Genomic DNA, 13,035 nt, shown 5'->3' with positions numbered 1-13,035 from the left:
CTTCGGTTTGACACCAACCGCCTCACCACCGCCACTAATCACAGTCGGCCTAACATCGCTTATAAAAGGCCCCCACATCGTCCTTCACAGGACACGATCTTTTGACCGAAAAAGATCACAAGAAACTCAGAGTTCTCATAACTCGCCCTCCACAAAGGATCAATCAATATTCATTCTTTTACTGCAAAGAGCACCTTGACTGACTTGAGCGTCGGAGCGATTTTCGAACCTTTTGCAGGTTTTCCCTCCTTGAGACCAGACGAACAGGAGCAAGAATAAGGAGCTAGAGCAAGGAACAAGGATCAGGAGCGAGGAACTGGAATAAAGAGAAACGCAGAGCAGGAAGTAGAGCTGGAAGCAGGAACACTAAGCAGAACAACCCCCAACATAACAGAGGAATCATACATAACGGAGGTTGTCATGCATCAACTCCCTTTTTCATTCTGATCTAACGAAAGGCCAATTTTTGACATCAGCAGTTACAATCTTAGAGAAGTTATAGAGAGAGAGAAAGAGGAGAAAACAGAGAGAGCAAAATCTATTTAGTTTCTTCTTCTTTATTTTGGCAGAGATATTCTAGAAAGAGGGAGGATACAAACAAGATTGTAGTGAGAGAGGGAAAGAAACATAGTTAATTGCTACAAAAATCTTCATCTTTCAACATCAAGAAGTCTTTAGTTTGGTGATCTCTCTCTTACTCTTCTTGTTCTCTAAACTTCATAATGAATTTCTTTGATTAATTTGATAAACATGAGTACCTGAATCTCTTTGTCTAGGGTTTAAATGAAACTCATTCTTGAATCTTTAGAGGCATATTTCTATTTGGTTAATTCTTCATTGTGCTTCAATGTCTAAATTGCTTTAGATTTGTTTTTCAAAATAAAACAATTACAAGTTTATGATTATCAATCAGGTTTTAACGAAAACATCTTCCGGAATTCGGGTAGTTCATTACCTTGAATTTTGAGTTATAAAAAGAATTAGTTAGTTAAATATTTGTGATAAAGGTGATTTTATGTGGTGGATTCTAAAATCCTAGGCCATCTCCTCCATTGAGTTCCTTGTATCATTATTTTATTTTATTCGTTTTAGATTTTATCACCAAAACCCAATTTTGAAAGAAAAAATGCTACTTCTAAGTCTTAGGATATGTTTCACTTAGTCTCTGAGGATCGACCCCGGCCTTACCGATATATTATTACTTGACACCCATATACTTGCGGGTGGTGACCTTTTAAGGAAACTTTCTAAGCCCATCAAGTTTTTGAATTTTAGAACCAACAAAATCAACCCAAGAGAAAGGAATTCCTAATATCTCTCTAATCTTCACAGCTCATTCTTTCTATGTCTCTGTTTATTTCGAATATCCTTCAGCTTTATCTTCTCTCCAATTTCTCTGATTTCTAAGATTCTGAAAATCTTCTTAACCAAGCTCTTCTTTCTATCTACTGCTTTAGCTATATTTCCTTCTGAAAGAAATCTTCTCTATTCCAAAATAGAATTAGAGAGTATATGCTATCTCTAGATTTCTCACAATCTTCACTGATTTCTTCACTGTTCTATATCTAAAATCTCTTTCCAAACTTTTTCTAACATTTCCTTTCTCTTTCTACTGTTGAGACTTAAGGGAACATATTAGGTTTTAAATAGGGATGTCAACGGGGCGGGTTTGGGACGGTTCATCCCCTTCCCAACTCCGTCCCGGTAGCAAACGGGTTTTACCATTACCGTCCCAATAATTAATCGGGACGGATATTCAATTACCATAACCGCCCCAAGTTAAATTTGCTAAACCATTACCGCCCCGCCCCGTTTAATATAACATGTGTCGGGTCGGGTCGGGTTCAAACAAAATATTTTGTGTTTTGTTTCACAAAAGTTATTTTAGTTTGAAGTAACATAACAATCGTTAACAAAATTTTATAAGACTCTGAGTTTATCAATCATAAACACTACAACTACTTAAATAATATAAAACATAACATAGTTAAATTGATAATATAAGATTAAAGTTTTGAAAACATACCCTTAATAAACATATATTTAATATATATCGTATTAATCGGTTCGGGACGGAGCTTACTATCTAATACCAAACCCGACCCGAACCCGATTATTTGTTTTAACTTCATACCAAACCCGAATCGTTTAATAAACGGGTCGGTAAAACCCGTTCCATTAGGGGCGGGTTTGGGAAAAAATCGTCGGTTCAGACCAAATTGCCACCCCTAGTTTTAAATGGTGATGAGGGATTTGGCAATAGAATAACCAACCAATCCTCAAACGAGAACGAAATTCCCAGAAATATGGGAGGGGATTAATCATCACGTGATTTGCTGGCAGTCAGGTTGCTATGGTGCATCATGGATCAGCGAACTAAAGTGACAATGTCGTTAGATGGATCTGTTTGTGCGCGTGTTGCAGCCAAATTCGTTAGATCGTGTCTGGAGCATCGTAGTAATGTTATCGCAGCACACATAATCAATTCTAGAGAGAATCTCGAAATTCATCCCGCATAGCCCGACTATGTACCGAAACTTGCATCTTGCGTCAGATTGGCCGCCACGTGTCGTCTGGATGCTCTTTAGTCAACCGATTTGGATCAAAACTTTGACCCTCCCTATTTTTCTCATCCAGACTTCGATTTGGCTTCCGCTTTCGCCGTTGGGTTCGTCTTCGACTCTAGTTTTCATCCAAGTACTAAAATTTCCAGAACACTCTGATAATCAAATGACCGAAATGCCCTTCATGTGTCTTTCGCTCGTTTTTAATCATTTTTCGCACCAACCTCATAAGAAGACACATGCGTAAGAGAAATAAACAATTCATGAGAGTAACGGCTCGAAATGGACTAACTAGTCCGAGTTAAGAGAATCAGATGGTACATTTTCATGTCTCATCAGAAGGCTAAAGCATGCCAAAGCCCACCTTCTATACACGATCCACAAGTCACTAGAGCATCCTCGATTATCCCTTTCTGCAAATACCTAACTCACCTTTTTTTCTTACTTTAAAAAGTTGTTGGTATGGGTATGATTTTGGCCCTCTCCTGGATCGACCAAGGGCACCCGCATCCATGAGTGTCCATAGACACCCGATTACTGGCTCGTACAAAACCTGTCCGCCTTAAAAGATGGAAGTGGATGAAGGTTGGCAAGAAGCCCTTACCCGGTGTACCGCCCATGACCGCCCCGAACATGAGCCACTTTATGAGACCGCAATATTTGCATGTCTATTTTCCTGTCTTTGTCTACCCATTTAGTCTGTCCAAGTAACCACTCGGTTGTCCGAATAATTTTAATCCGTTAGATATGTATGATTTTATATCAAACGTTAAATTGATTCCAGATCGTATATAAACGATGTCTGGAAATTTCTAAACCCAATTCTTCATTTTCTTCTCCCCTTGACCTCCTCTTTGCCTCTCTATTCCATCGCCATACGGCCACTCACTCTGCCTTTTTCTTTCTTCTTCAGTTCTTTAGTTTCTAATCCTTTTATATTACTTTCAGTTACTAATCCTTCTCTATTTCTCTTCAACCTTAACGATCACTCTATGGATTCTCTAAAGATCTATTCTTCAAATTCATGTTCACAGACTCTTCTGTTTGAGAATTCGACTCTCTAGAAGTGTAAGTATCTCTTCGTTATCTCCTTTAATTCTCTGAACATTTACCTTCACCATTTATTTTGTCTGTCTTTTCATTTTATTTTGAGTTATTTCCTATTTGGCCCCTACTTTGTGACCAACTTCCTTTATGGCCCCCTACTTTTCATAAATTCAAATATGGCTCCCTTTTTTTATTTAAATTCCTTAACTACCCTTCCTACAAATATATGTTTAAAATAAAAATAATAAAAAAACATCCCTCCACCTCATCTCTCTCTCTCCATCTCTCTTCTATCTCTCTCCATCTCTCCTCTTTCCCTCTCTCTTTCTGTCTTCTCTGACAAGGTCGCCGGCCAAAAAATTAGATAAGATATATATATATATATATATATATATATATATATATATATTCTCCTCTCTCTAAATATTAGATAAGACCTTGAGAGATCTATTTCTGAACAGACTAATTCCTCCGGCGAAGGATTTTAGAGAGAGGGGAGATTTTTTTTTAATTTTTTTTTATCTTTTAAGGTCGCCGGTCGGCGACCTTGTCGGAGAGGTGGAGAGAGATAGGAGAGGTGGAGAGAAAGAGAGAGGAGAGATGGAGAGAGAGAGGAGAGGTGGAGAGGTGAGGTTGAGGGAAAGAGAGACAAAGGTGAGAAGAGAAACAACTTTTTTTTTTAAGGTCGCCGGCCAGAAAAATTTCCAACCGACAACCTCGTTGGAGAAAAGAGAGGTGAGGTGAAGAGAGATAAAGGTGAGGTGGAGAGATGTTTTTTATTTTATTTTTTATTTTGAAAATATGGTTAGTGGAAGGGTAATTATGACAATTATCTCAACAAAGGGGGCTATATTTTAATTTATGGAAAATAGGGGGCCAAGAAGGAAGCTGGTCACAAAGTAGGAGGCCAAACAGAAAATAGCTCTTTTATTTTTCAATTTCTTGCTCAGTTTATGTTTTTCTTCATCTTAACGGTTCTAAACTTCTAATACTATAGTTTTCTTGTTACATCCTAGTACTTGCATACCGATTCTCGACCTAGGTTTACCATCAACGAACATTTTTTGACCTAAACTTCAAACACTTTTTTTTGGTAAATGTCTATTTTCTATTTTTTTTTTCTAGTTTGTGTCTTTATGTTTTTCATTTTTTGTTGGACTTTAATACTTTTTCCTTAAATATTTGGTGTTGTGGCTTCTGAAGCCTGTGGCATTCCTTGTTAGTGCTCCTGTTGTAGCCCATTGCTTTGCAATGTTCTTATTTTTTTTTGTGGATATGAACAATTTCAATATGTAACTTCTTATGTTGTTTGGCCAAAGGAGATCCAACTTTCGTGTTGAATCTTCCAAAATTTATTTGGATGGTTTTGATAGTTTGAGATATTCAAGTAAACTGTCGTGTAGCTCAATTATGCATGCAAGCCATTACCTCATTTTTTCCTGATAATTTACCTTTCAAATCTTTGATAGAGGATTCCTGACTAGCAAGTGATGCCTCCAATTTCCGAATAAGAGTTTCTTGCTCTGTTGCACTCTCTGTCTCCACATTCTTGTCCATCTTTAATTCAATAACCTCTTGTCTTAATCTCTTTCTTTCTTCAATAAGAGAATTGATTATCACTTCGTACTGCTTAACTTCTAATACTGACTCTTCTGCATTTTGGTTGGTCAATGAGACCACGAGTTCTGCATGTTTTTTTACCAAGTTCAGCTGCTCTCAGAGTTACCTGCATTTGCTTCAAACGTGCGCTTACTTGACCAACCATCTTCATATTTTCAATCACCTCTTTCTCCAGCTGTGCGAACTTAATAAGTATGTCACTGGCACATGAAACACCAGGAATATCATTACTCAATGACTTCCACAACATAACTCCCTCCTCCCGTAACTCTCTCCTCCCATAACTTTCCCTCTCTATTTCTACTCTACCGTAACTCTCTCTGTTCATCTCTGTCCAATTAATAAATAAAATCGAATTAATAAATAAGTTGAAATTCTGAAGGCATCCCCTTAAATTCTAAAGGCACCCCTTAGATGTTTAACATTTAAATATTGGTAAAATGACCAATTAATAAAAAAACTAATTAGTAAACATTTATCTAAAGGCACCCCCTTAAATTCCAAAGGCACCCCTTAAATGCCTAACATTTATATACTGGTTAAAGGCCCAATTAATAAATAAAACATAATTAATAACCATTTGTCTAAAGGCACTCTTTTTCTCACCTTCTTATTAAACACATAAAATTTGACTTTGAGGTACGGGAAAGAAAGTCGTTTTCTTACCCATATACTTTCTCGCGTATCAAACGGACCCTTAAACACAGATGTAGAGAGAGTTGATCATTAAATCTTCACTGTTGATACTCTGTGGCCTTAGAATTTTTCCTTACTTCATTGTTCACATATACGAGGTGATATAAGAGGAAATCCTATCATTTTTATTAGTTAATTATCAAAAACAAACGGAATGTCAATATTTGGTAGTCCAATTGGTCGATAATGTTGACATAAACTTCAAAATCCTATTCTGAAAAGAGGTCTTGTAATGATTAACGCATATGATGGTCAATTTCTAAAAAAAAAAAGAAAACAAATAGAATGTTATTTCGGTAATAAGGTTTTAAAAGATGGGCCTTTGTGACGAAAACTATACTATATTGACTAGGTCGGCCGTCGGCACAGTAAAATCGGTTGTAAGAAAGAGAAGGGAAATGAAGGTTTAAACTTTCTCTCCTCACTACAAATTCATTCATATATCTCTCTCTCTCTCTCTCTCTCTCTCTCTAAAACTCTGAAAACAGCTGAGGAACAAAGTTCAAGAAAGTTGAGAAAATGAGATGAGAAACCCAATTTTTACATCTTTGGACTTAACACAAATTTCATGATGATAATGATGATGATGGGATCATCACTCACTCACTCTTGCTAGTTCATAAAAGTTTTGAAGTTTAAGCTCAAAAACCAAGATAACCCAAGAACCAGGGCACACAGATATAGAGAAAGTTGAAGAGATTTTTGGTTTCTGTGACTGTTTTTTAGTGAGAGAGAAATTACTGTAGTAGTAGCAAGTATGAGTAACAATAGCTGGTTAGGGTTTTCTCTCACTCCTCACTTGAGTATAGATGATGATGATGCTAGCTTTGGTGGTGGTGAAGAAGGAGGTAGTGTTGGTGTTGGTGGTGTTAATGGTTTCTCTTCTCATCATATGTCTATCATGCCTTTACATTCTGATGGTTCTCTTTGTGTTGTTGATGATTTCAGGCACTCCACTTCTTCAGGTAGTCTAAAAATCCTTACCCACATCATGAAATTTCATTTCTATCTCTCTCTTATGATTCTTCCTTTCCATGCATAGCTAGGGTTTGTTATTTTGATGAGATAAAGATGGAGTTTTCTTATTTGTAGAATGGAACTATGATGATACTATGGGTACTACAACAGAAAGAGAAGGGCCAAAGCTTGAAGATTTTTTAGGAGGATATTCAAACAATAGTACTCATGATGATCATGTTTACTATCAAACCCATCATGAGAATCAACAAACATTTGAAGAAGAAGAAGGAAATGATATTCAATGTGGGATTAATATGAATATACCACCACCTTCACCTTTCAATACTCAAACCCATGAAGAGAGTAGTCATGAAATACAAGAAAATCTCACAAATAATAATACATCTTCAATGAATAATCAATCCTTTCATCAATATCATGAAAACCCACAACAAACAATATTCTCATCAAGTAGTACTTATAACCTCAACTCAAACCCTAATAATAACTCTATTTACCAACATGTTTCACTTGAGAATGCTACTTCAATTTCAGGATTCAAGAATTGGTTAAGGCAAGCTCCATTTCCAAATGACCAAAAATCATCTTTAGTTAGTAATTCCAACAATAGTAATAATAATATTTCTAACCCTAGTAGTAACTTTCATCATCATCATCATCATCAGTCTCTTTCTCTATCTATGACTCCTGATTCACAACCTACTCCATTATGTATTACTACTCCAACTACTAGTACTGTCACAGAATCAAGAAAACGCCAAAGTGGTAAAGAACCAGTTCCTCGTAAATCAATTGATACTTTTGGTCAAAGAACTTCTCAATTTCGTGGTGTTACTAGGTGGGTTCTTTTCCATTTTGTGTTTTACTTCTCTTACTCTCTGTTACTAACTTAATTGTGGGTAAAAACAGGCATAGATGGACAGGAAGATATGAAGCTCATTTATGGGATAATAGTTGCAGAAAGGAAGGCCAAACAAGGAAAGGAAGGCAAGGTAAAAACTAAAAACAACTCAAGTTTTGTGTATTTGTTCCGGATACATACTTTGGTCTAGATTCAGCCGAGACAGCGGACGGGGAGAGAGACATTTTCCTTTTTTTCTTTTATGAGTAATGCTAGAGAACAAGAAACACTCTGGGCAGAAATCCTATGTGACTTACCGTAATTCGCCATCTGGTGGTTCAGAATCATCGAAAACACGAATCACGGCAATCAACATAAAATTTCAGATGTCGGTTTAGTTTTTCTTATTTTTTTTTTATTATTATTATGTTCCCTTCAAACTCAACATATTCTAACGGCTATATTTCATGTTTTTGTATATGGGTTCATCATCATGTACCACTTTGAGCAGTTTATCTTGGTAAGATCAAGACTCTATTTATGTAAAGTTTGGATCCCTTCTTTCTTTCCTTCATTTATTTTATGTTGGGTTTCTGTGATTCTATATGATAAGATTGAAAGCATTGGATGGCGTGTTAATACTAATTTTTTGTCCATAACCCTATTTTTATATGAATCAGGTGGGTATGATAAGGAAGATAAAGCGGCTAGGGCTTATGATTTAGCTGCATTGAAGTACTGGGGTCCTTCAACTCATATAAATTTTCCTGTAGGTGAAAACCCTAGGTTTAATTACTTCATATTTACAACTTCTACACTTCTAAATTTAAATTATTTCAATATTTGATTTAGTTGACTACTTATGAGAAAGAGCTTGAAGAGATGAAGAACATGACAAGACAAGAATTTGTAGCTAGCTTGAGAAGGTAATCTCTATCTCTTCTCCATCTAAATTTTTTGATATCAAGAACGCTCGATGACCCGGAATTCGGGGCCGTCCACAGGCCGAACGGTGATGAGGACAATTCAAAATTTGGGGCCGTCCACAGGCCGAACGGTGATGTGGCCGATTCAAAATTTGGGGCCGTCCACAACCCGAACGGTGATGTGGCCGATTCAAAATTTGGGGCCGTCCACAGGCCGAACGGTGATGTGGTCGACTCAAAATTTGGGGCCGTCCACAACCCGAACGCTGATGTGGCGACTCAAAATTTGGGGCCTTCCACAGGCGGAAGGGTGATGTGGCGGGCCGAAATGGTTATCTAGCATTTTTCTTTGAAATTTTGGGTTGAATTTTTTTTGATGATTTTGAATCCTTTGATTGAAATTTGATCAGGAAAAGTAGTGGATTTTCAAGAGGGGCATCTATGTACAGAGGGGTGACGAGGTTGTCTCAGAACATAAACTCTATTATTAATTAAGTCTTTTTTTCTTTTCCATTATCTACTGCATTTTTTGCAGCTTTTTCAGAATCATCTGAAACTACATATTTATATGGCACAAATATTCATGAGATAACAATTAATACATATTAATTTTGTTCTTCAGTATAAGTTAGGTTATGTTATGGGCATGTAACCAACTAGGATCTTGTATTTATGTTGTTTGATCATTTTGAACAGACATCATCAACATGGAAGGTGGCAAGCTAGAATTGGAAGGGTTGCAGGGAACAAGGATTTGTATCTTGGAACTTTCAGTAAACCCTAATTCTCTTTTTTCAATTAGAGAATCTATGTTTTTATTCTTTCTATATTTTGATATTAATATCATCTTGAAGTAATATTTATGCATAAGAGCTTAAAATAATAGACGGCCCGGTATAATTTGAGGTTTAAATTTTGCATTCCGGGCGGTTAGGCCCACGGGGAAAGTGAATACCTCTGCTAAGAACATAACAGTGACATTTTGCCAACCCTCTCTTTTGAATCTTGTCTTGTCCGTCCACCTAAGTCTTTGAGATTTGCCGGGACAAAAATACAATTTTTTCTAAGAAAGAATAAAACACAACAATTTTTATAATAATTTTTAAGGGAAGAATACTATGAAAAGATTAAAATACCCCTCGTCCTATCAGAGAGTGTACCAGGGAGTGCACGGGGGAGTCCTCGTATCAGCTCCGCTTGAAATATCATATTTTTCATCGAGTTAGTCTCTTATCCATTAATGTTGTAATTTCGCAGGTACTCAAGAGGAAGCGGCGGAAGCATACGATATTGCAGCAATCAAATTTCGGGGAGTAAGTGCAGTGACAAATTTCGATATAAGCAAATACGACGTTAAGCGAATTTGTTCAAGTTCCACTTTAATTGGAGGTGACCTCGCCAAACGATCACCAAGAGACTCTTCTTCTGCTGCTCTTGAACTTGAATCAACTCAACCTCTTCCTATAACAAATGGTGATAATAATCAACCTTCTTCTGATGAATATCCTTCTATTTTATGGTCCAACAACTCTGATGAACAAGAACATAACTATCAAGATCCTTCTTTATCAGTTCTTTCAATTAGCAATCAGAATTCTTTGAACCCGGCGGGTAGCCCACCAAAAGGTTGTTCTATTAATGCTTCACAGAATGAACATCCATATGGTGTAGGAGGGGGAGATTACTCTCAATTCTCTCTTAATCACTCCCATGACGAGGGTGGTGATGACCAATGCTCGGTTAATTGGATGGAAACCGTACCAGATCGACAAGAGAATGAATCAGTTGTTCATCAGTTACCCATGTTTGCTCTATGGAATGAGTGAAGGAAAACAACTCTTTAGGTTAAGAAGAGAAGTGTATTAGCTAATGGGGTTGGTATAGAAGAAAGGATTCATGACAGAAGAACAAAAGAACTTTAGTAGTGATAGAGAAGGATTATTCTTAACAAAGATTTTCTGGTCTGTATAATCAACCAAGTAATGTTGTTAGGGTTTTGTAACTTACTGTTTTAACAATGACAAGTTCATTGCTAGGCCTTTGATTATCTTAATGCCTCGAAGCTTTCGAACAACTTAAGTTACTTTCTTGCTATTTTTTTTGGAAAATGAGTGTATGCCGGGGATAACATATCCTGGCTGGATACGGGCCGGGCATGGCATCACGGCTGATTTTGTTCTTGGTATGAGCTCTTAGTTGAATTTCATTAGGAAATAAATGAATGCATGAGTTGCTGACTTGCTCTATATTATAGGCCAAGAATGCAATGCAGATGCGTTGGCCATTCACTCATATTATTTGTGTCCGACCTATTTTTATGACGCCTGTATCTGCCAGGACTCGGGATGACGATAAATTCTGGCGAAAATTGATAAAATCTCCAGTGGCGTGGCTGAGAAAAACGGGGCCCGGTGCGAAGTTTTATTTGGGGCCCTTCGATAATATAAGACGAAAAAATTTCTTATACGTATCATAGTTAACCAAAAAATTTACTTTGGTTACTAAATTCATTTTTCATATATTTTAGATGAATGTGAATGAATATAACAATTGAATATGTTTGATGCTTCAAACTATTTAAGACAATTAAAAAAAATATTTATGACAAAATAACTTGCCAACCATTTATTTTTTTCAAGATAAAAAAACATTAATTTTAATTTTATACAAATTTTCAAGAATCATTTTTGAAAAAAAAAAAAGGACGAACACAATACTTATTAAACTTCCTTTGAATCATTAGTCTAGAAGCATATATTTGTAATTGATATTTAAAAAAGAAAAAAAATGAAGGTAGAGAGATTTGAACTCTTGACCTCTTGTTTGTAAAACAAGGAGGTTACCAAATGAGCTGCAACTAAGTTATGATAAAGGTTTAGTCCTTTAAATATTTATACCGAACTAAGTTATTCGAGGGGGCTCCAATTTCTTCGATTTTTCTTGTCGTGTGAGAGGGGCCCGGTGCCGTCGCACCTATGGCACCCCCTCTTCCACACCCCTGAAAATCTCCAAGGAGTTTTTCATTCCGGAAGAGTATAGAAACCTATATTATTTTTACATTTTTCTATTCCAAGTACTCACAAATTGAATATTTTGGATTTTAAATATTAGGTGGATATTCTTTCTTCAAATCCAACATCAATAGAAACCCATTGTATCAATTTTCCGTGACCCAAACTTCTTTCGGGTTTTCTTCAACAAGGAAAAAAAAACTTCTTTAGGGTTTCGAACATGGTAAAGTGTAAGTTCCTCTACCATATCTCAACTAGAAATATGGATGAGGACTATTTAGGAAAAAAAAAAAAGTTGCATATATTTTGTATGGTATGGTTCTTGCTATCTGAATTCTCAGATATGTCATGTTGATGGGCTCACCACCCTCTGACCCTAGTCTCTTGTGGACAGGAGCATTTATGTGGATGCCTACAAACAAGACAATAGAAGTCAAAGGAGTTGGCATTGGAATGCGTATTCACTGCAGTCGCTGTCACCTAGCTCACACATCCTCCCGGCTCCTTTTTAGTAGTATTGTTTAGATGCATGGTCAATATCGTCCTTTAGTAGTGTAGAGTAATATTTTTACAGTTATTTTGTTTTCTTCACTCGTTTTTCTCAATGATTCTTTATCACCTTTTTAACTCACCAGATAGGTGTGGCTACAGGCCTTGGTGCCTTGCCATTAGTCTACATCAGGGCCGTGGCTGAGAATTTGAGGGCTTCGTGCGAAATTTGAATCTGCGCCTTGCGTACAAGAAAAATGTTACAAGCAAAACTTAAACAAAATGCAAGATAATCCACCGCTTGATAGATGAAAACCATAGATGAACCCGAAAATATTCTAAAAAAATAGTCATAGAAAAAAAATTTCGTTTTTATAGAGATTCTTGTTTAAGAATTAACGGACACCTGTGAGCAAAAAGATTCATAGAATGTGGATCTTACATTCGGTGTGGAACTTTTTACATATAGGGAAAAAGATGAGAAAAATGCATGTGAAATAACAAATGGGTAGGAAAAGGTGTCATGGAACATAAGTAAAAATTGAAGTGTAATGGAGTAGTTTTAACAAAAAAAAAAAAAAGTGTAATGGAGTATAAACAATGATTTCTTTAACAACTATTCCCTCAACATACAAAACCAGAGAAAAAGAAAAGGATCGTGAGGTTTGAACCCAGTCCTCTCGTGAAAAAATTAACTTGCCTTACCAACCGAACCAGGTGAAGTTTTAGGTTTGGTTACATATTCGTTCCTATAGTTTCTACTTAAGACCTTTTTCAAAAGTGGGCCCTTAGTAGTGGGGGGCCCAGTGCGGGCGCCCTGCCCGCACTGGGCCATCCACGGGCCTGGTCTACAGTTGAAG

At 36.6% G+C, this 13,035-nt stretch overlaps 1 protein-coding gene across 1 annotated transcript; it reads left to right on the top strand.

Annotated features, from left to right (window-relative positions):
- Nucleotides 1-6,263: 6,263 nt before the first annotated feature.
- Nucleotides 6,264-10,749, top strand: LOC147539232 (AP2-like ethylene-responsive transcription factor ANT). The gene is made up of 8 exons (XM_086642410.1): nucleotides 6,264-6,892; nucleotides 7,020-7,746; nucleotides 7,818-7,900; nucleotides 8,430-8,518; nucleotides 8,602-8,675; nucleotides 9,086-9,136; nucleotides 9,372-9,448; nucleotides 9,933-10,749. Exons 1-8 carry the CDS (start codon nucleotides 6,685-6,687, stop codon nucleotides 10,499-10,501), a joined length of 1,878 nt encoding a protein of 625 aa, XP_086498536.1. The 5' UTR covers nucleotides 6,264-6,684; the 3' UTR covers nucleotides 10,502-10,749.
- Nucleotides 10,750-13,035: the final 2,286 nt, after the last annotated feature.

The sequence above is a fragment of the Eschscholzia californica genome, unplaced genomic scaffold (genome assembly GCF_041429995.1).
Source record: "Eschscholzia californica isolate CP2 unplaced genomic scaffold, dmEscCali1.0.p SCAF_5, whole genome shotgun sequence".
Classification (NCBI taxonomy): domain Eukaryota; kingdom Viridiplantae; phylum Streptophyta; class Magnoliopsida; order Ranunculales; family Papaveraceae; genus Eschscholzia; species Eschscholzia californica.
The sequence above is the reverse complement of the archived record's forward strand: the minus strand, read 5'-3'. Positions and strand labels throughout refer to the sequence as shown.